Below are 23,034 nucleotides of genomic sequence, written 5' to 3'. Positions count from 1 at the left end.
TCTCTCTTTTTTTTTAATTGTAAAGATACTATACAGAGGGTTACAGTTACATGAGTAAGGTAATGAGTTCACTTCCTATTGAGCATTGTTACCCCCTCCATTGTTTTCCCCCTACCATCCCTTCCCTCCCTACGTTCCCCAAGGTTCTTTTTTTGTGTGTGTGTGATTAAGTGATTACATAATTTCCTGAATTTCACAATACTGTGGAATAATGATGCTCATTTAAAGTCACAAGTTCATTCTAACTTTCCTGGACTTCCTTTCTCTTAAAGAATGTTTCTGCCATCATTTATAGGTGTCAGCTCTTGGGAAGGGCCGCGTGGTTTTTTCTGGCGTTCAGACTCAGAGCCTTTCTCCCATTTCTCTGGCCCTGCTCTCTGTACCGCTGCACCTGTTCAGCCAGCTAGACATGAAACTTGGGTCCCTGGCAAGGCCTGCCCGTCTGTGGTCAAAACTGCCATTTAACAGAGGAATACAGCAGAGCACCTTTCTGTCTCTGCTCCCTGTGCCCATTACATGACCAAGAAGAGAATCACGGGCCTGCGCTTTTTAAAGTCTGGTTCATTTTTTTTTTAAGTCAAGGTTTTTTTTGTTGTTGTTGTTGTTTTTGAAGCTTAACATTACTTGGGAAGGTCTCCGAGCCTCATTTCCACGTGGCCCAGAAACTGTGATGTTTGAACTGTCCTCCGCAAAGAGCTACATACGTTCGTGTATCTGTCATACTTGCCATCAGAAGTGTGGCTTCCCGGTTTGTTCCATAAATAACATCATTTGCTAGTGATGTCTACCTGCTCTGATGGAGTGAACCATTATTTTCTTTGATGTCAAATTCCAGTGTGTCCTAGTTAGGGCCAAGTTTTTAGCAGTTCAAGAGCCTCTGCCAAATGACTGGGTCTGGTGTTGTGATTAAAAATAACTAGGCTTAGCTGGGCACCGGAGGCTCACGCCTGTCATCCTAGCTACTCAGGAGGCTGAAATCTGAGGATCATGGTTCTAAGCCAGCCTGGGCAGGAACGTCCATGAGATTCTTTTCTCCAATCAACTACCAAAAAAAAAAAAAATCTGGAAGTAGAGTTGTGGCTTAGGTGGTAAAGCATTAGCCTTGAGCCAAAGAGGCTCAGAAACAGCACCAAGGTCCTGAGTTCAAGCCCCAGGATCAGCAACAACAACAAAAAACACATACACACATACACACACACACACACACACACACACACACACACACACACACACACACAAAGTTTAGAAACAAGAGTTCAACTGGACTTTTGCTCAAGACCCTTGTCTAGTCTGCTACTAGACTAAATGACTAAATGGAGTCTGAGTATGAGAAGGCACATAGCAGCTGAGTGACCTTTCTTAAATTGGTGCGGCGACTCCGGGCTGGTTTTGCTGTGCATGGGCTCCCGCAGAGCCTCGCCAGCTCTGCGCGAGTGCCACGGCGTGGCTTGAGGGGCCCCACGCCCTCCCCCCGCGGTTGTCCAGTTCACAGCACCTCTGCTCTGCCCCTCCCCACCCCCCCTTACCTGCTTTGGCCTGAGCAGGGCTGCTCACCCCTTCCAACTAGCCCGGCCTGCCCTGTGCCACACAGCGGCCATCTCCCGTGCCGGGCCCTTTAGCCAGACACACGTCAGGCCCTTCCTGGCAGAAAGGAAGCTGGCAAACACGGGAGTTGACTTTTAAATCAGTAAGCACACGGGGTTAGAAAAACTTTTCACTGGACTTCTAAAATGAGCCCCATTCAGAGAACAGAACACGTAAAACCCGAGGGTAAGAGGTCATGGCTTCCACTGCCAAGAAGGAGGAGCTGCAGAGCAGGCATTCCTTCCAGCCCCCACCGCCTCTGAGCTGGTGCAAGGGTGCCTCGTAGAGCCCTGTGAATAAACGGTAGAATTAGTCACTCCCTTTGCAGTGACTTATTAACCACTGCGAAGACCCTGAACACCTGGCGCAGCCCCGCAGAGCCCTGGTAAGCATGGCAGCCCGCCCCTCCCTTCTTCACACCTGGCACACAGGTGAGGCACCTGCCCCCAGGTGCTGGGAAGCCACAGCAGAGAAGCAGGAAGTGCTCCGACAAGCATCCCAGTGTAGCCAACCCAGTAAAGGAGGGGCAAGAGACCCCCCCAGGGGTGGGGAGTGTGTGGCTGGGGTAGGGAAGGGGCAATAAGGCTTCCTACAGGAGGGGAACTCTGAGCTCCAACCTGGAAAAGTAAGCATGTATTACCAACAAGAAGGGGAGAGCAAATATGTATGGCAGACGGCATGGACAAAGCCCTGGGGCAGAAGGAAGCAGGTGTGCCACATATAAAGAATGAATGCAATTTTAGAAGACTTGGTAGAAAATGTACAGTGGAGGAAATAATGGGAGAAAAGGGGGATGCTGCTCAGGAAGGGGGAAAACAAAACAAAACACACCTATAGTCCCAGCAGAAGGATGAAGAGTTCAAGGCCAGCCTGAACTACACAGTAAGACCCTATCTCAGGAAGAAAGGGAGGGAAGGGAAGGGAGGAGAGAGAAAGAAGGGGTAATCTAAAATGCCAAGTAGTTTCAACAGGCATCCGTATGGATTGTATTCTAAAGGTCGTTGCAGGCTTTATAAATGGTAAATAAAGGATTGCCTATCTTAAGATACTGGTGTAGAGGGGAGTAGGAGAAGGAAACAACGAATAAAAGAATGGATGAAGGAAAGAGTGGATAGATGAAAGAAGACAGGCAAACAGACTGGTTGGTGCCCTGGCTAGAAGAGGGGTGGTGTAGGTGGATGTGACTAGACTGGAGTGGTCCTGGTGATGTGCGAGGTTTCCATACCCTGCTCCAATTTCTTGAGTAACTGGGTTGAGCAGGGATCTGGGGGACACTGGTACGGATCGAGTTTGAGTGAATGAGTGACCGGAAGCTCAATGCTGAGGTGCCAGATGTGGAGTTAGAGTTGTCAATGGGATCCAGGTACCTCTCTTGGGGGACATCAGCACCCGGAAGGTAGTTTGAAACTGTTGTGATGGAACCATGGGCAGCAATGTGTAGAATAAGCAGAAGGAAAGATCGTGTATGACACAACATCGAGGAATCCCATCATTTAGGATAAACAGAAAATACATAAGAAAGTGAGAAAGGACAGATGGAAAGAGGAGGCAATCCAAATGAGTGTGGCATCATGGAAGCCACTGGAAATGTGCTCCTGAAAATCTGCAGATTACTGTAGCAGTGTTAGAAGAGGTGAAATAAGAACAGAGAGGGAGGGGCTGGGAATGTGGCTCAGTGGTAGAGCGCTTGCCTTGCATGCCTGAGGCCCTGGGTTCAATTCCTCAGCACCACATAAGCAAAAAGAAAAAAGCCGGAAGTGGTGCTGTGGCTCAAGTGGTAGAGCGCTAGCCTTGAGCTGAAGAGCTGAGGGACAGCGCCCAGGCCCAGAGTTCAGGCCTCACAACCGGACCAAAAAAAAAAAAAAACAGAGAGGGAGTCTTGTGTTACGTCAAATAATAATCTTCCATTGGATGCAATGCAGTAAACAGGTTAAGTTCCATCTTCTTAAGAGATTTTTTTTTGTTACTGTTCTTCAGAATACAGTTGATCATCCCAAAGTGTGGCAAGAACTTAAGAATTAAAGTATTACTATCTTCCTCCAGTATGATGTGTTTTGGTTAAGTTTTGGATCTAGCATGTGTTTGGAAAACCAATGAGCAGACAATTCTTCCCCAGATCCCTTCTCTCACGCCCCACTCTCTAATCATTCATTTTGCTAAATCATTAGTTGGCTAAATCTTAGCCCTCTGAGTTCTGAGCTTGAATGGCAGGGTTCACTGATGATGAAATTGGAACTCTCCTATCTTATTTGGAGTTTCTTCCTGGCGGTGCATGTGATACTTGAGCGGTACAATATGACTCGAAGGGTTAGTCATCCTCTCTTCCGTTTCTTTTCCAGCTACAAGAGACTGTGAAGAGGAAGTTGGAAGGAGCCCGCTCACCTCTTAATGGCGACCAACAGAATGGAGCTTGCGATGGGAGTTTTTCTCCGACAAGCAAGAGAGTCCGGAAGGACCTTCCTGCGGGAATGGACGCCATTAACAGTCTCCCCAACAGCATGCCCCTGCCTTCAGCTTCCCCTCTTCACCAGCTGGACCTGAAGCCTTCTTTGCCCTTGCAGAACAGTGGAACCCACACCTCAGGGCTTCTAGAAGATCTGAGTAAGAATGGTAGGCTCCCGGAGATTAAAATCCCTGTCAATGGCTGCAGCGACCTAGAGAACAGCTTCACTCTCTTGCAGAACAAGGACCTCAAACAGGAGCCTCTGGACGACCCCACCTGCATGGACACTTCAGAGACGTCCCTTTCTAATCAGAACAAGCTGTTCTCAGACATCAACCTGAATGACCAGGAGTGGCAGGAGCTGATCGATGAATTGGCCAACACGGTTCCCGAGGACGACATACAGGACTTGTTCAATGAAGACTTCGAGGAGAAGAAGGAGCCGGAATTCTCACAGGCAGCCACGGACACCCCGCTGTCCCAGGAGAGTACCAGTGTCAAGAGTGACCCCTCTCACTCGCCTTTTGCCCACGTCTCCATGGGATCGCCTCAGGCCAGGCCCTCATCTTCCGGTCCTCCCTTTTCTACCGTCTCCACGGCCACTAGTTTACCCTCTGTGGCCAGCACCCCCGTGGCCTCCAACCCCGCCAGCTCGCCAGCAAACTGTGCGGTCCAGTCCCCCCAAACACCAAACCAAGCCCACACTCCTGGCCAAGCCCCGCCTCGGCCCGGCAATGGCTACCTGCTCAATCCAGCAGCAGCCCCGCCGGTGGCGGTGGCAGGCTCTGGGTCGGGGCCTGTGGCTGTGCCCAGCTCTGACATGTCCCCCGCTGAGCAGCTCAAGCAGATGGCAGCCCAGCAGCAACAAAGGGCCAAACTCATGCAGCACAAGCAGCAGCAGCAGCAGCAGCAGCAACAGCACTCAAGTCAGGCTTCAAGTTGGTCTCCCTTAGGGCCGCCCTCCAGTCCCTACGGAGCTGCATTTACTGCGGAAAAACCAAACAGCCCAATGATGTACCCCCAAGCCTTTAACAACCAAAACCCTGTAGTGCCTCCGATGGCGAACAATCCCCAGAAGACGTCCATGAATAACTACCTCCCTCCCAACCCCATGACTATGATCAGTCAGCAGCCCAGTAGCCTGGGGCCCAACTCCTTAAACAAGCAGCACGGCCTTCTCTCCTACGGTAACACTAAACCTCTGACTCACTTCAACGCGGACCTGAGCCAGAGGATGACGCCCCCCATGGCCAACCCCAGCAAAAACCCCCTGATGCCCTACATCCAGCAGCAGCCACCGCCACAGCCACCCCACCCACCCCAGCCGTCGCCGCAGCCGCCAGCCACGCAGCAGCAGCTCCAGGCGCCCAGGGCTCACCTGAGCGAGGACCAGAAGCGCATGCTCCTCCTGAAGCAGAAGGGAGTGATGAGCCAGCCTATGGCCTACGCCGCCCTGCCGGCCCACGGTCAGGTAAGTCTGTCGTTGCGGCCGCTCTGGCGGTGGCTCGCGCGGCATCTTTCACGTTGCCTTCCTGGCCGCCGCTGCTCCTGGAGTGGGGTCTGATGGCCTGCAGAAATCCTCCCGGCCGGCCTCGTGTGGTCTGGAGATTCTGAGCGCAGAAAAGCAATCAAAAGTTATGGAATCTGAAATTCTCCCTGTGAACCCTGAGAGATAGGCCCTGCCAGGGCGATGTAACCATCTTGGCCGGGTCCTGTAGTCTTAGAGCCGGGTAGAGGGGAGGCAGGCATGTCTGGGGGCTATCGGTTGCCGTTTGATGAGGTTCTGAGCAATCACCAGCTGGCTTACGTAAGTAGCGAATGGGGGGGAGATTCAGATTCTTGTTGCACAAACATGGAGGCGTTCTTCTGTGTTTTCAAAGTGAAGCAGATGGGCAGGTTTTTGTAGGACGGTTCAATGCATAACGGTTTCATGTGAAAATGTCTCCCATTGCATGGCTTGTATGTGAGGCCTGTCCGACTCCTTTGGTTCTAATTCAGGAACATTTGATAATGAATATATCTCAGTGCTAAATTAAGATAAAGCCCCCTCCCCACCCCGCACCGGGTCTTCCTTGGAGATCCTGTGTGGGAGGTGAGGCTGTTTGTGATTCCTGGTGAAAAGAGCAGCCAGGCCAGTGGACACAGAATGAATGCTGATCTCTTCAGACCAGCCAATGGCTCGATGCCAAAGTTCCTTCCATTTAACCCTTTACTTTTAAAAGGAAAGTTGTGGGTCCACCCCATAGTGATGGGGTGTCATTTTGGGACCAGATGTAGGTATTCTAGTTGGAGATTTCATGGAAGTGTGCTTTGCAGTCTAAATGACTGCTTTGACCAGGCTCCACAATCAGATACAGCAGGAGACGCGGAAGTTGTGCAAGCAGATCTGAGCTCTGCATGACTGTTTCCATCTTGTATCTCACCGAGCACCCCAACTTACTCCCATCCACCTGTCCCCACCCTCACCCCCAGGCTTAATGGAAGCCACAGGGCTGAAGGAGGTGCTGGCCTGCAGAGACAGGCCTGGGTTCTGGGACTCTGGCCCCGCGAAGCCTTCCAACCCCACACCTCATGGTGGCTTTCTTGTCTGCACATGTCGGCCAGCTCTAAAGAAATTCTGACTCGATACATGGAAGTACACCTTGTTTTTACATCAATGGCAATCAGCAGCTGGTAGAAAAGCATCATTGAAATGTGAACGCTTTATGTTTTATCGTGGTTTAAAAGAGCGATGTTTTATACATGTCAAGATTAAGCTCTGAAATTGGGGGGGGGAGGGGACAGAAACAATACCCAGGGATGTTTGTGGTGAGCCAGATACGTCACGAGGTTATGAGATCGCAGACTGTCAGATGATCTGGTGTTAATCTTAATACAAATTACGCCTCTACCGTCACTGTTTTCATACCAGCATTTCCTCTGAGCCAGACCAAAGATGAGTAATTCCAGCCCACAGACTCTGCAGCCGTGTGGGCGCCTTGATTCCCCCTATCCTCTCCCACACAACCCCCCCCCCCCCCCGCTCAGCGTTTAGAAATGTGCTAACTTGGGGCAAAGTTGCTGTCTTTGCTAGAACATGAATTTTAAGGGTGCTCATTCCAGGTCCTTATGCTTGTCAGACTGTGAAGTCACTGAAGCCTTCAGCCACAGAGGTTCTGTTTTGAAAGGGCTCAGTGAAGTGAGGAAGCGACGTGATGGCTTTCTGCGTTAAGTCCCTGCGCTGCTCTCCCTTCCTCCCTGCTCACCCGGCTTTGAGTGGACAGAATCTTCCCTGGCAAAACCTCATCACAATAATCGTTTCTTAACCTCATAAAGCACCGTCGGGCGAATGCATGCCTCTAAATGACCCTGTTCGCAGCCAGGCTTCAAAAGACTCCATGTGAATATTGCGCTGCATTTATTCCTTGTTTTTTATCTTGATGGTGGGGCAGTATTTATGAAGTTAGCAGAATAGTTGGTTACTCAACTACATAGCACAACTACTCACACGAATTACAGGCTAGATACAAAATATAATTCCACTTAGTTTTCTGCTGTTGCTAGTGAAAAAAAAAATCACTTGATTCTTTTGTGGCCATGAGGCCTATGATCAGCACTTAGTTTTAATGAATAGCTTGAGCACCAAAGCCAATAGCAGACGACTAGACACTTTTATTTCAAGAAAGCTATCTTATATAGATATTTACTTATTTGGAACACTTGTAAAAATGCCCTTTCTGTCAGAAACGAGTAGAAAGGCACACTCCTCTTGGCTATTTCAAGAAAAGAAAGGAAAAAGAGAGAGGAAACTCCAAATAGAAACAAAAATCCTTCAGATTTTTGGATGTATCTTATCTAGCAATTCTACTTAGAATTTCCATGTTATTCTTCATAATGGGCTCAAACAAAAATTATGCTCATGGTGTTATTTCTGACACTGAAAAATTGGAATCAAAAGGAGCATTTGGGGAAAATATATAATCATGATTCTGGTTTTATTCAACTGTAATATCCCTAATGTGAGTAAGATAAGCAGATTGCCAAACAGTTTACTATAATCCATGGTTTGTTGTTTAATATGTATGAAATATATGAATAATATGAAAATATAAAATAATATGAAATATAAAATATAAAATAAAATAAAGTATAAAATACTATGCAAAATAATAGGAAGGGAGCCAGGCACCAGTGGCTCACGCCTGTAATCCTAGCTACTCAGGAGGCTGAGATCTGAGGATCGTGGTTCAAGGCCAGCCCAGGCAGGAAACTCCATGAAACACCGTGAAACTCTCCAATAAACCACCAGAACACCGGAAGTGGTGCCGTAGCTCAAGTGGTAGAGTGCTAGCCTTGAGCTGTAGAGCTCAGGGACAACCCTCAGGCCCAGAGTTCAAGCCCCACAACCGACAAAATAATAATAATAATAATAATAATAATAATAATAATAATAGGAAGAGGCCTTCAGACTGAAAAAGTTGAGTGACTGTTGTTTGCTTTTCATAGTTCACTTAATTTTCTCTTTTTTCTATCATACATATATGATATGTTCATTCTACCTTCTTATATTCTACCATCTTATATTTTATTTTATTTTTAATTTTTAATTTACTATTATTATTATTATTTTGCCAGTCCTGGATCTTGAACTCAAGGCCTGGGCACTGTCCCTGAGCCTCTTTGAGCCACAGCGTCACTTCCAGCTTTTGCTAAGTAGTTTATTGGAGATAAGAGTCTCATGAACTTTTCAGTCTGGGCTGGCTTTGAACCGTGATCCTCAGATCTCAGCCTCCTGAGTAGCTAGGATTACAGGTGTTAGCCACCAGCACCTAGCAGAAAAATGTTTTTAAGGAAGAGAAACTACCTACTTTAAAAATGTTTACATCTTGCTGGTTCTTTTTTAAAAGAATATTTTCAGTTGAGCTGATTTGCCACTTGAATTAAAATACCTCCATCTTTCCTGTTATATACAACAGTTATGGATTCCTGCTTATAATTCTAAAGTCTCTCTCTTACACTCAGTCTCTTTTTTCTCTCCATGCCCTCTTTTTACTCCTTATATCATCTCCTGATTTCTGTGAAACTTAAATTAACATTGTGATGATGAACATATCAAGAAAGTTTTCACTATTGTAAATTTTCCCATTTTCTCTAGGACATGTTCTTGTGTTATTTCTTTGATGAGTTCACCTTTCCCTTTGCTCCCTTAAAAAATCAACTTTGAAATATTCATCTGGGATTACCCTCTTTATCTTCCAAATATGTATTTCTATTATGAAATAATCAGAACTTACTTTGGTCCTGCCCACCCCTTAGCTCATCTCTTTTTCTTAAGGTATATATGTGTGTGTGTGTATATATATATATATATATATATATTTCTCTCACACACACACATAAACACACACACAAACATACACACATGCACGTACACATATTTTAGTTAATTTTCAAATAGTGCCTAACAGTGAATCTTAAATACAAGGATGTTTAATAAATCATCTGATGGTAACTATTCAAACTTTGGCCATGTGTTTTCAATTCATTATTGCTTCCAGTGGAGAAAGCATTAGCGCAGATGACACAAAGCTGCTTTGGAGATCAAACAGAAGAACTGGAAAAGCAAGTCTAAAAAAGAATCCTTTGATGGGAGGAGGTTATCTTTAGCCAGTGGTGCCACAGTGAGATTGCTGGGAAGGCAAACTCCATCCCTGTGTCCCACAAACAAAACTCAATGGAGCAACTCTGGGAGAAGTAAGCCAAAGGCAAGGCACTGACCACCTGCTGGTCAAGGAAGGCCACAGGCCTACCTGAACCCGAGAATAATTCCTGTATTGACCAGTGGAAAATGGAGGATTCCCAAACTGTGATGTTAACTTTTAGTACTACCATTCACAGAACTAGATAAATTATAGACCACTCTGCCTTTTCCTCTGTGTGTGTGTGTGTGTGTGTGTGTGTGTGTGTGTGTGTGTGTGTGTGTTTGTGATCTCTGTGTGGCTGGATTTATCCTCAGTAGATATGTCTACCCCCTTTTAATTTTATTGTACCAAAATGTATAAGGTATATTATTACAGACTTTTAGCCTTAACATCTCCATTGGAAGAAGAGCCATTCAGTGTCCATCATCGAAATCGCCTTGAACATGCATTATCCTTAACTTTAAAAGCTTGAAACCCCTTTTTGTCTGTTTCCTTAGATATACACCGCTTATCTTATCTGAGGACTCCATGGGCAAACTTTAGGAAATCAGTGTATTCTGCCAGGCTTGTGTTGAAAAACAGCCATGGTCATCTCTTCATTTCTGCTTCTCATCACAGCCACTGAGAGCTCATTATGTTGTTTTTCTCATTGAGCTCACAAACTGCTGCTTCTTCATTTTTTAGTTATTTGGTTTTATAGAAAATGTCTTAAGCTTGCTTATACTCCCTCCTTGTAAATACACACCACCTCCCTGAAATTTCTTTCTCTTCCTATTCTCAGACTGTGACTTTAGATTATTATTTTTAAATTACTCTCTATTTATGCCACTCAACTTGTATAGTGCATCATGATTTAGCCATGGAGTACACACTGCGATTATACAACTTTCTTATACAACTCTTTGTCATTAGTAATTAGCTCTTTTTTCTTTTCTTTTACTGGGCCAGTCCCAAAACTTGAACTCAGGGACTGAGAACTATCCCTGAGCTTTTTTGTTCAAGGTTAGTGATCTACCACTTGAGCCACAGCTTTACTTTGGGTTTTTTTTGATAGCTGATTGGAGATAAAACTCTCATGGACTTTCCCACCTGAGCTGGCTTTGAACCATGATTCTCATATCTCAGCCGCTGAGCAGCTAGAATTACAGGCGTGAGCCACCAGTGCCAGGCTAATAATTGCCTCCTTAAAAAAAAAAAAAAAAACTAGTACTGAATCTGCACCTACCCTCAATCTATCCTCAAATTTTTCTGAAAGCTTTAGCTTTCAGTGTGATTTTTTTACAAAAGGTGTTTCAAAGCTCATTTTTGTTTGTATTTCCTCCCTCCCTCCGTTTCTCCTTCACTCCTTCCCCTTCTCCTTCCTTTTCAGGTCTTCCCTTGCTCCAGTCTGCTTCTCTCCTCCAAAATTCTTGCTGAAGTTAAGCTGCCCTTCCCCACCAGTTTTTAAATGTCTGTGCTGCCTTATCTCTTTCCTGCATCCTCTTTCCTTCTCTCTGTCTATCTGTCTGTCTGTCTGTCTCTCTCTCTCTCTCTCTCTCTTATTCTTAGATTACTCAAATTGGTGAAGTGCATTCTCATAGTATTCTCACGGAAGGGTAGGTGGGAGATTGTTTTTATGGAACTGCTCTTGAGAATACCTTTATTCTTTGGATTGACAGCTTACTCTGTTGTAGAGCTATAGTTTAAAGAACATACTCTGTCTTAAAGATATTTTTTGAATATCTGGAAATAGAACAATGAAACTCATTAAAAATGCTTTCTTGTTTTTTCTAAGGATGAGAAGGCATAAGGGAGGGCACAGATCTGATGAGAGCTCATTATGCTCTTGTATGGATACATTGAAACCGCTTTGTGCAGCTAATATGCATGAATGAAAATAAATATAGACATTTCGTTATGATGCTGTGGCTTTCAGAGCGTTGAGAAGTCCCGTGGTGTTTGAGCCCCTGGCCGTGTCGGGGTAACATCTTCACTCTGAGAGGTTTTTGTTGTTATCCCTGCCAGTCTGTGACAATTCATCTTTCTTTTCATTTTCATTTTATTTATTTATTTCTGTTCTGATACTAGAGCTTAAACTCAGGACCTGGTACTCTTGCTTGGTTTTGTTGTTGATGATGATGATGGCGTTTTTTTTTTTTTTTATTGGTATTTGTTCTTTATTTGTAACAAATTTACCATACTGATACAAGATGTTAATAATATAGGAAAGTAGATATAGCATGTATAGAACTTCAGAAAAACAGATATCTTTTTTTATGAATTGAAAATTGCTCTGAAATACCTAGGTATTCCTTGATAGGATATCATAGGAGGAACTCCTCACCCCTGTGGGTTATTTTTCCCTAAGCTCAAAATGCCACTTAATGTTAGGAGAGCTGAGTAAAAGACACATGAGCATTCTATATGTTATTGTCTCCATTTTTTATAAATATAAATATTTCCCTCTTTCAAATGATCATATGCATTAAAAATAAATAAAGGTTTTTTTTTATTCTTTATTCCCAAGGAAAAGGATGATGGTGTTTTTTGTTTTTTGTTTTGTTCCTCTCTTTTTTGTTTTTTTGCTTGAAGTTGGCACACTGCCACTCGAACCACTTCTGGCTCTACTTCTGGCTTTCTGCTAATTAATTGGAGATAAGAGTCTCTTAGATTTGTCTGCCTGGGCTGGCTTTGAACTGGGATTCTCAGAGCTCAGCCTCCTGCGTAGCTAGAATTACAGGCGTGAGCCACCAGTGCCTAGCCTTATTTTTAAATCTGATGATTTCTTTAAGATCTTAGATATATTCTGTTATTCTTTTATCATTTTACCCGTTTCTTTTTTAGATCTCTGATCTTCCACTCCTTATGTTTTGTGAACCCCATTGGTTATTCTCTGATCTTTATCTTTTCTGTGTCTTTTTTTCTTCATTCTGATAAGATTTCCTCAGCTCCATATTAAATATTTTGCTTTATGTTTCTCATTTTTAATTTCCATAAGCTCTCTCTTATTCTCTGATTTTTCCTTTTTAATCTAAAGCTACCATTTTGAAATTAAATTTTCTTATACTTACGTTGCTCTGTCTCCCAGATACCCTTTCCTGTGGGTTAATTTTGTTTTTCTTTCTCTTGTATTAGATTTTCTCAAAGATCGGTTTATGTTTAGAGTAAGGTCCAATACAGGTAGCTAGTCGTTCTGTCTGTTAGATGGCCGTGACCCTGTCAGATGGGGCACTTTGCTCTGGGTGACGGGGTGAGAGCCTGGCCGGCTCACTGAGTCATCAGATGACTGTAGATGGTTTTCCCTTGGGAGCAGGCATCTTCAACCTCATGACGGAGGGCTGCTTCCTGGAGTGAGCAGGAGGAGGGCCGAGTGATGTGGGGTGGCCAGTAACTAAGTGCAAAGTAGACGTTCACTTAAACTCTCTCTTGACATTGGCTCCTCAACTTCATCTCAGCGAGGCCAGGCCCGGGGTTCTGGAGCCTCACACACATTCCTTCTTCCATCATGGGGGGAGGGTGGGTGGGAATCTATCACATCCACCAATGGTTTCTCTGGAACTTCAGTTTGTTTCTTCGGCAGTCAGAGGTGGCTGATTCCTGCATGTCTACAGCAATCTCTGGCCTGACCCATCTGGTTTGACTTGGGGTTTCCTTTGCTGTAGGATTAGATTTAGCTTTCTTTTTTCTTCTGTTCATTGCAGGGCTTGACTCAGGGCCTGGGCACTGTCCCTCAGTGCTTTTTGCTCAAGGCTAGCATTCTACCACTTGGAACCGTAGCTCCACTTCTAGTTTATGAGTGGTTAACTGGAGGTAAGAGTCTGGAGATAAGAGTTTTCTGCCTGGACTGGCTTTGAACTGCGATCCTCAGATCTCTCTGTCTCCTGAGTAGGTAGGATTACAGGCATGAGCCACCGGTGCCGGGCTTAGATTTAGCTTTTTATAAGCTACAATGTCATCTGCTTTCTGTTTTTCAATTGCCGTTACCTATCTTCTCCAGTTTGTTCTTTTCCTGCCCATGTGTTCTCAAATGTTTATATGATTTTTATTCCTTTATTGTCACTGTACCAGAAAGCCAGTGTTGTTCACCTAGAGTGACCAGTGATGTTCAACACCTTTCCTTTCAAATACCGAAAACTTCCAAATATTGAATTTTATATAATACGGCAAATTTCACATGATAGTTTCCAGTACGGCAGGCTGTGATAAAGCAAGCCCCGTAAGACCCATGTGTTCTCTTGACATGGAGCTTACTCATCCCAAACGCGTGTCTTCAGAGGACAGCGGTGCCGAGGTGAGCGCTGGGCCATCTTAGAATATGGCCTTACAGTGATAGCATCGAGTCTTCCGTAGAACCTGGAGAATATTGACCTGCTTCAAAGGCTCTGAGAGCAGTTTAGATGCGGTGACCTTGGCCATGCCAAGAGCACCTGGCAAGGCTAATGCAGGGTGAAATAGAGGCAGAATCGTTTCCAGAGACGCGAGTCTGAAGGAGCCAGGGGGCCCCGGGAAGCGTCCCTGTCGATGAGTGAACTGAGTCATCCTCGTCCCTGTCCCAGCAGATTCTGAACATCCTGATTGGTGGCCAGAGCCGTGGAAATAGGGAGCTGGGAGGAAACAGCAGATAACGCATGTTTTCAGAAAGGAATTCGTTTCATGATAGTATTGCAGAAGAAAAAGGTTTCAACTGGCCTCTGAGAGTACTCAGTAGTTTGGCAGGACAAGAATGTTTTTGTTTACAGAGAGAGCTTCAAACCCAACGAACCGCAGTTCTGACATGTGGATGGGCCTGAGCCTCACCTGGGTGAAATGGCTCAAGGTCCAGTGCTGGATTCCATGGCCAAATCAGCACTCGATTCCATGGCCTGGATGCATGCATTTCAGTAAGCAACGCCCAGCCCTGCCCTGCCCTGCCCTGCCCTGCCCTGCCCTGCCCTGCCCTGCCCTGCCCTGCCCTGCCCTGCCCTGCCCTGCCCGCCACAGCCCCCACGGCCGGCCGCCCGTCCACCAGGCAGCGTGCAGCACAGCAGCCTTCGTTTCTTTCATTGTTCCAGGGCCGCATATGCTGACGTATCACAGCTGTCATCTGGTTGAATTCTCTCTTTTTTTGTATTTAGTTACTTACTTTAATTGTACAGGTGGTAGACAGAGGGTTAAGTTACATAAGTCAGGTAATGAGTACATTTCCTTTTGAACAGTGTCACCTCTTCCCTCGTTTTTTTTCCCCGTTTTTTTCCTTCCGGGGTCTCCTTCCCCACAAATTGTGGCGTTCATTTTCAGCATAATGTCTAGCGAGTGCCACTGCTGCATCAATAGAAGCAGCCATGCGCTCTCCGCGCGCTCTTCCTCCCCCTGCCCATGACCAGAGCGAGATGGGAAGCTAGAGGCAGACATCTCACGCCTGTAATCCTAGCTACTCACAAGGTTGAGAGCTGAAGATCATAGCTCAAAGCCAGTCCAAGCAGGAAAATCTATGAGACGTATTTCCAGTGAATCACCAAAAAGCTAGAAGTAGAGCTGTCACTAGAGCACAAAGCGCTAGCCCAGAGCACAGAAGCTCAGGAAGAGTACCCAGGCCCCGAGTTCAGGATCATCACCAAAATAGGGGACTTTCTACCACTTTAACCATAGGAATTTCATAGGACATGGCAAATTAAGTTTAGGAATGAAACTGTACATAGTAGTGCACCATTATAATCCTGACACTCAGGAGGCTGAGTCAGGAAAATCACAAGCTCTGGACAAGTGCTATGACATAGCAGCACTGTCTCAACAAAAGCAAAAACCAGAAATTGAAGTAAGGGGCTAGAATGGTAGAGCATTTGTCTGACTTGTGCAAGGGCTTGGGTTGGGTCTTCCAAAGCACACAGATCCACAGTAAGAGCTAAGGTTGTTGTGACTGGTAGAGGGCTTGGCCAGCAGATACAAGGCCCTGGACTTGACCGCCAATGCTGCAATGATCACTAATTAAAATAAAGTGTAAGGGCAGCCAAGCACAGAGGTAGAGGAAAAAAGAGGTAATTAATATATGGCAAGAGGAAAGGGAGATGGAGTTAGTGTTTATGATCTTACATTGAATACTAGGGTGTTCAAATTATATTTGAAAGACGATCATATCATGGATAAATGTAAATATCAAATATTATTTGTATGTGAAAGCCATTTCAAGCACTTTTATTTACCTGATTGTTATTTATCTTATTCTCCCAATTCATTTTTTCCCATTTTATGAGGTACTTGGTACACACGCAGCAAAATGTATGAAGCAAACTTGTAATGGTTTTTGAAATCTGTATTCCATAGAGCCACAAATGACTACCCAGCATTTTGTAGTGCGCCTCTTATTTTTACACACGTTTGGCTTTTTCCATAAATGCATGTTATTAGTGGTTGTTTTCATTATTCAGAGTAGTCACCCCTATGTCATATGTACTCTTTGGTTGTTTTTTTTGTTTGTTTGTTTCAGTCATGGGGCTTGAACTCTGGGCTTGGGCGCTGTCCCTCAGCGCTTCAGCTCAAAAAAAGCATTCTATGACTTGAGCCACAGTACCACTTCTGGTGTTCTGATGGTTTAATGGAGATAAGAGTCTCACAGACTTTGCTGCCAAGGCTAGCTTTGAACTGTGATGCTCAGATCTCAGCCTCCGGAGTAGCTGGGCATGAGCCACCAGTGCCCGGCTGTTTCATATTTTTATTATAAAGATTCTCTAGGTCATGCCTGTGATTCGAACAGAGCCTTCTAGAAAAGCAATCTTTCTTTGAGTATGTGAGAGAAGTAACCTTGCAAGCTTTAAAATAAAACATGGTGTGTTAGCGCCCATCACGCATTAACCATTCATAGCACTGCTTGACTTGTCTAGAAATTGCAAAATGCTTCTGCTTTGTGGAGCAGACCTTCTATTATGTCTTGACTCCTGGGCAAGTTTCTGTAGTTTCAATCTTCGTGACTCCAAATGGTTCTCTCTGATGACATATGTAAAGAATCACAATGCCGGCTGGGGAGAGGAGTGGGTTTTGGAATCTGTCGTGTTATGCTTTGGCTCACAGAAGGCCTGAGAACTCGAGGCCACAGGGCAGAGTGCATAAAAAGTGTTGCTGATCAATAACATTCATTGTAATATCATTTATTAGTAAGGTTTTCATCAGTGTGTTGTGCTGTTGTGTCCCTTTCAGGGTAGTGACAGTATGATATTCCAACCTCTAGAGCAACATGGCCCAATAAAAAACACAATGCAAGCCAGCAGTGCCCGTGGTTCATGCTTGTAATCGTAGCTGGTCGTGAGGCTGGGGTTGGCAGCATTGTGATTCCAGGACAGCTCCTTTGGACGACTCTATCTCAACAGAAGGAAATCAGACAAGGTATAGGATGTGTATGACCCCAAGCCAAGATCAGAACACCTGAAGTAGGTGGACCAAGGATCAGGCACACACCTGGCAGGAAAATAAGAGACCGTCTCCTAAAACTAACCAGACTGGAGTGTGGCACAGTGGTAGAGCACCAGCCTAGCAAGCATCAGGTCCTGAGTTCAAACCCCAGCATTGCTGTCAACAAACAAAAGAAAAAACAATTTATCAATTTAGCTTTCTGGGGGCTGGAAGGTACCCTCGGTAAAGGACCCAACTAGCAAACCCAAAGCCACAATAACACTAAGAAAAGTTTTAATTTTCTACTGGCCACACTATATAAAGTAAAAACAAATCAAAGAACTTATTTAATCCAGTATATTAAAAAATACTAGCATGTAAAAATATGACCAATAAAATCTATTAAGATAGTTCACATACTTTTTTTCATACCGTCTACATTCTGACAGGGCTTTTACCACATAGCTCAGCTCAAGGTAACCAGCCACATTCACAACCTCAGTAGCCTCGGTACCTGATAGCCTGAGGCAGAGGCGCACCAAAACACAATCTGCCTTGCAATCAGCCTGGAGGGCAGAAGAGGTGAAGGCATGGAAAAGTTCTGATTATTTTTTTTTGGTCAGTCTTGGGGCTTGAACTCAGGACCTGGGCGCTGTCCCTGAGCTCTTTTGCTCAAGGCTAGCATTCGTCCACATTGAGCCACAGAGCCACTTCTGGTTTTCTGGTGGTTCATTGGCTATAAGACTCTCCCGGACTTTCCTGCCCAGTCTGGCTTTGAACTGAGATCCTCAGATCTCAGCTTCCTGAGTAGCTAAGGCTACAGGCGTGAGCCACCAGTGCCTGGCTTGTTCCAATACTTTTACCTCACCGTTTTAAAGTTATATCATCCCACCCCTGCCACCCAGCCAAAAAACACCAGCCATGCAAAACCCACACACAGCCAGTCCTGCAGCTGGCGTTAGAATTCACCTGAGCTGGTGAAGTCGCGACTCCCTTAAGACTTTGCCCAGCCGTGTATGTCTCCAGTAATGTTGCTTGCCTACACAAAGAAGGAGCACCATTCGCCCGTACCCTGTCATCAGCACCGCCACTGTGCACCGCCCTGGGACCCCAGAAACCGGTAGGAACATCTCACCCCCCATTGGCAGTCAGGAAGAATGGCTGGAGCTCTGGGCGTTTGGATGAGCTTCGTTAATTATGTTGACAAAGAAAAGCATGTAGCTGGAGAACCCGCTGAGCTCCACCATGAGAGACTGGCCAGTTGGCAGGGGGTGAAGGTGGTGGTAGGCTGAGAGGAAGCGGTGAATAAACACAGGCAGGCTGCTCCCCGGAAGCTGAACCCCACCTCTGCCCCCCCCCTTCCACACAGTCGGGACCTGGGTGGCTGAGACACACAGCCAGGCAGTGAAGGACCCGCCTGGGCAGGAGGCGGCCGAGTGTGGAGGGCAGGAGGGCAGACACTCTAATCAGACCCTGGGAAGACTTCAAGCCCTCACCAAGCTTGAAGTTCTCCTCTAGAGAACAGGAGGGTTATTAGGACAATTCTGGGTATAAATGCTTTATTGTAGCATTTAGAATCGCATTAGACTGCTAGTATGTACTGTGTGTGTCTTCATATGTGATTAAGAAGGTTAATCATTATATAGGCTGTTCAGTAGCATCTTCTTTCTTCCTCTAGGAGGATGTAACTGCTTGAGTATTCCTTAAAGTCAGCATCATTCATTCACTCATTCATTCATTCAGCCTTCTAGGCATTAAGCAGACCAAGAAGGAAGGATTCTAAAAGAAACTCATTGTCATCTATCTATAAAAATTATAGAGGCAGGAACTGCAAACAAAATGGTAAGAGTGTCTTCTCTTATTAGTGTATATTTGTAATATGAGAGGGTTCATTGTGATTTTCCACACATGTGCACAGTGAATTTAGAACATATTTATCCTTTCTACTAACTTCCTTTTCCTCCCTGCCTTCTTTATCAAGCAAGATTTGGTGGGTTTCACTATGTTGTCAGGAGAGATGATAGGTAGATAGGTAGGTAGATAGATAGATAGATAGATAGATAGATAGATAGATAGATAGATAGATAGATAGATAGATAGATAGATAGATAGATAGATAGATAGATGATAGGTAGATCTGTATATTTATGTGTGTGCATGTGTATTTGTCATCTTGTGTGTGTGTGTGTGTATGTATGCACACACGTGTGCTAATACTAGAGCTTGAATTCAGGGCCTAGGTGCTGCCCCTAAGCTTTTTTGCCCATGGATGGTACTCTACCACTTGAACCACAACTCCACTTCCAGTTCTTTTCATGCTTAATTAGAGATTAGAGTCTCACAGACTTTCCTGCCTGGGCTGGCTTCAAACTGTGATCCTCAGATGGGACCACAAGCCATGAATGCTTCCTAGCATTGTTTTGACAAGAATATACAGTTTTGTTTTAAGTTTTTCTCTTATCTAGCTTCCTGGCTCTTTTTGTTGTTGTTGTTGTTTCTCTCTGAGTAAAGAATTCTTGTCTTCAGCATCCTAAAGTTTTCCCCACCTGCTGCCAGTTTTGCTGAAGGTTGCTGCATATTAAAAACAAAAATCATATTGCTTCTAGAAAAACCAAGCCTCGTGGGGCCTTGAACACACAGATGGGCTACTGGCTGGATGTGATTCCTTGTCTGTCAGCCAGGAAGGAAGGGCACAGCTCCCCCATACCACGGGCGCAGTGTATGCCTCCGCTCTTCTTCTTGGGCCCACCACCTTGTTTCTGAAAATTAGGATCCATAAAGAATCTCGCTTATGTGAACTACATAACTAGGGGCTGAAAAAAACAACAGAATATCCCCAATCAAGGTCTTGAGTCTTCCTTTCCTTTACCATACTTCTCACACAAATATGGGGGTAGAATCATTCATTCTGAGGTTGACAGGAGAAAGACTGCAGCACATTTCAGGACACCCGGCCCTCTCTGGGGCTCCGTCTCAATCACACAAGATTATTTTAAGCAATAAAATGTTGGCAACAATTGCTGAAAGCAGAAAGGACATTTGGGTAGACCGATGCACAGGAAGAGACTTATTTTGGAATTTCTTTCCCGTGGCTTTTGCTGTGTAATTGGGGTTTCTCTCCAATCGCAGAGAAGGAGGATTTGTTTACATTCTTTCTTTGTTTTGGATTTTCTGAGAGAAATCTTATCATTCCATTGTTTTTGAACATCCCATTTCTTCCGATATGAAGCTACATAAACAAAATGCTACCATTTTTAATGAGTATAATCTTTCAAGCACTGTTCTACATTGTATATGTATTTCCTCATTTCCTCTTCTCAAAGCTTGTCATAAAAGTATAACAATCTCCCTTTATAAGTGAAAAGATTGAAGTTTAGAAAGGTCATGTGAGGGGTTTTTTTGTTAGTCTACATAGCTAGTAAGTGACAGAGTTGTGATTTGAACTCGGAGCCCTTAGCACTCAGGGCCCAGGATTTCCTTCCCTTCAGTGCAACATCTGCTTTTAGATTCCATATTAAGCCTGAATTTCAATATTGTTTTCTTTCAGAGCTACAGCACTTTTCACATATTAATTTGCTCTCCTAGTCTCAAGCTGAGTAGCTAAATGGAATGCATTCATAATGTCAAATGAATCTTGAATGATTCTGTGGCAACCGTTCCATATATGTGCAATGCCAACAGTGTTGTCTCTGAGTTGCTGCAGAATTGGTAGGTGGTTTGCCTTGAAGAATGAAAGGGATATAAAATATACACCAGCACAGCCAAATGCACCATCACTTTCCTAAACTGACCGAGTATCATTAGCTCATCCAAAATATAATAGACTTCTGGTTAAAAGGTATGATTACTTCTTTATACACACACACACACACACACACACACACACACACACACACACACACACACACACACACACACACACACACACACACACACACACACACACACACACACACACACACACACACACACCATCCCACCATACCAAACACAGCCCTCACTGCAAAATAAGTGCTTTGTCAATGTGTGAAGGATTGGAAGATTGGATTTCTCCCTAGAGAAACATGAAGAAAAAGAGTTTTACAGATTCATGATGGTCTATTTAGTGGGGGGCTGTACTTCAGCTATGTATGTGTACGTGTGTGTATATGTTCACAGGTACGTGTGTATGTGTTTTCCTTTTCTTTCTCTGCTCAAAATTGAACCCAGGACAAGTGCTCTATCACTGAGCTACATCTTTAGTCTCCTCTCTCTCTCTCTTTCTCTCTCTCTCTCTCACACACACACACACACACACACACAGATGGAGAGAGAGAGAGAGAGAGAGAGAGAGAGAGAGAGAGAGAGAGAGAGAGAGAGAGAACATTGTGTGTCTGATTCGGAAGTACCCAAGTTTTGTTATCTGTGCGTGCGTGTGTGTGTGTGTGTGTGTGTGTGTGTGTGTGTGTGTGTGTGTGTGTGTGTCCTGGGGCTTGAACTTAGGCCTGGATGCTGTCCCTCAGCTCTTCAGCTCAAGGCTAGCACTCTACCACTTGAGCCACAGTGCCAATTCCAGCTTTCCTGGTGGTTAATTGGAAATAAGAGTCTCAAGGACTTTCCTGCTATGGACAACTTTAAACTGTGATCCTCAAATCCTGAGTGGCTAGGATTACAGGCGTGAGTCACCAGTGCCCAGCTCTTACATATTTCTTAACTTTAGTTTTACCATCTATGAAATAGGATACATTGATATATAATTCTCAGGTTAATTTATGTGTAATCTTTATTATTTGGGGGGACATCAAAGATGTGGAAACTTTTTAAAATCAAAAACCTTTCACCATTGAAAATGAACGATCCCTGGTTTAAATCTCACGTTGGATGTTCAGGAACTGTGCCTGGGGAATCCGCAGCTTCCTCACCACGCCGAGATGAGGCCTGTCACACTGGGACATTGTCACACAGGAACATTGTCACACGGGGATTTCAGACCCAACCAGCAGGGCAGCAGGCGCTCAGCAGGGGTTAGCTTTGGTTTTTGTTTTCTCCAGACCAAAACTGGTCAATTATTTTCCCAGAACCTTAGACCCACTTCTGTGCCACCCTCTACCTTTGAAATGTCTTCCCCCTTTTAAGTAGCCGATCTTTTTAAGCATACGTGAAATCTAAGCAGAACCACCAGAAAAGTACACATCCCCAAAGCAAAATGCATGTAGCTGCAGAAGACTCACAGACATGCAAGTGGAGACAACTGAGTTTGGGTCCAAGAAGGGGGGAGAAGGGGGCAAGATGTGAATCCAAATGCCTGCGTGATTGGCTTTGTAAAGGAATGTATTGCAGTGATCCCACTCCCGAAACGTCTCCGTAAAATCAGTCCTCATGTCAGTAAAATCAGACCCCATCTTCAAAAACCCACTTTACCCAGAACATTTCAAGAGCCCATTTATTTCATTAGCAGAGGCAAGCCTCTTTCAACAAAATATATTTATCAAACACTTATTATGTGCCTAATAAGGTGGTGGGTGGCGTGAGGAACAAAAGGAGCTTAACGTGGTCCCTGCCCTCCGCGTTTTCTTTCTAATTGGAGAGGCAGTGAGCAGGCAGCGTGAGATGTATTAGTGCTAGACGCTGATATAATCAGCACTAAATTGTGTGTGCCCTCGTGTGGGTGGGCACACGGGCCCCGCATATCATTCTCTGACCTTGAATTGTACACAAATCATTAGCGTCAAGCTGGAATTGCTGGGCTCCCCACCTCTCCCTGGGGTTTGGCCGATTTCCATCACTGCCTCTTGCTAGGTCGGAAACACACTTTTAGGGAAGAGGGGTGAAATCACACAGTGAGGAAGAGAGAAAAATCGATACAGGGAAAAGTGGTCCCTTGTCTGTCTGCGGTTATCCGGCACTGGGCGGAGTCTGGCTGGGGGGCACCCAAGCCCCACTGAAATCTCAGGGAGGGTGGAGGAGGGGGTCCACATCACCACCTCCTCCTGGCCTACGAGTGAA

The 23,034-nt window shown here is 45.0% G+C and overlaps 1 protein-coding gene across 1 annotated transcript in view; it reads left to right on the top strand.

Annotated features, from left to right (window-relative positions):
• Positions 1-3,972: 3,972 nt before the first annotated feature.
• Maml3 (mastermind like transcriptional coactivator 3) overlaps positions 3,973-23,034 on the top strand; it is a 137,943-nt gene continuing 118,881 nt past the window's right edge. The window contains exon 1 of the mRNA XM_070022117.1: positions 3,973-5,498. Within this exon, the coding sequence (XP_069878218.1) occupies positions 4,053-5,498 (1,446 nt within the window). The 5' untranslated portion in view covers positions 3,973-4,052. The remainder of the gene's footprint in view (positions 5,499-23,034) is intronic.

Source organism: Dipodomys merriami, unplaced genomic scaffold (assembly GCF_024711535.1).
Source record: "Dipodomys merriami isolate MVZ:Mamm:240054 unplaced genomic scaffold, mDipMer1.0.p SCAF_15, whole genome shotgun sequence".
In the NCBI taxonomy this organism is placed as follows: domain Eukaryota; kingdom Metazoa; phylum Chordata; class Mammalia; order Rodentia; family Heteromyidae; genus Dipodomys; species Dipodomys merriami.
The sequence above is the reverse complement of the archived record's forward strand: the minus strand, read 5'-3'. Positions and strand labels throughout refer to the sequence as shown.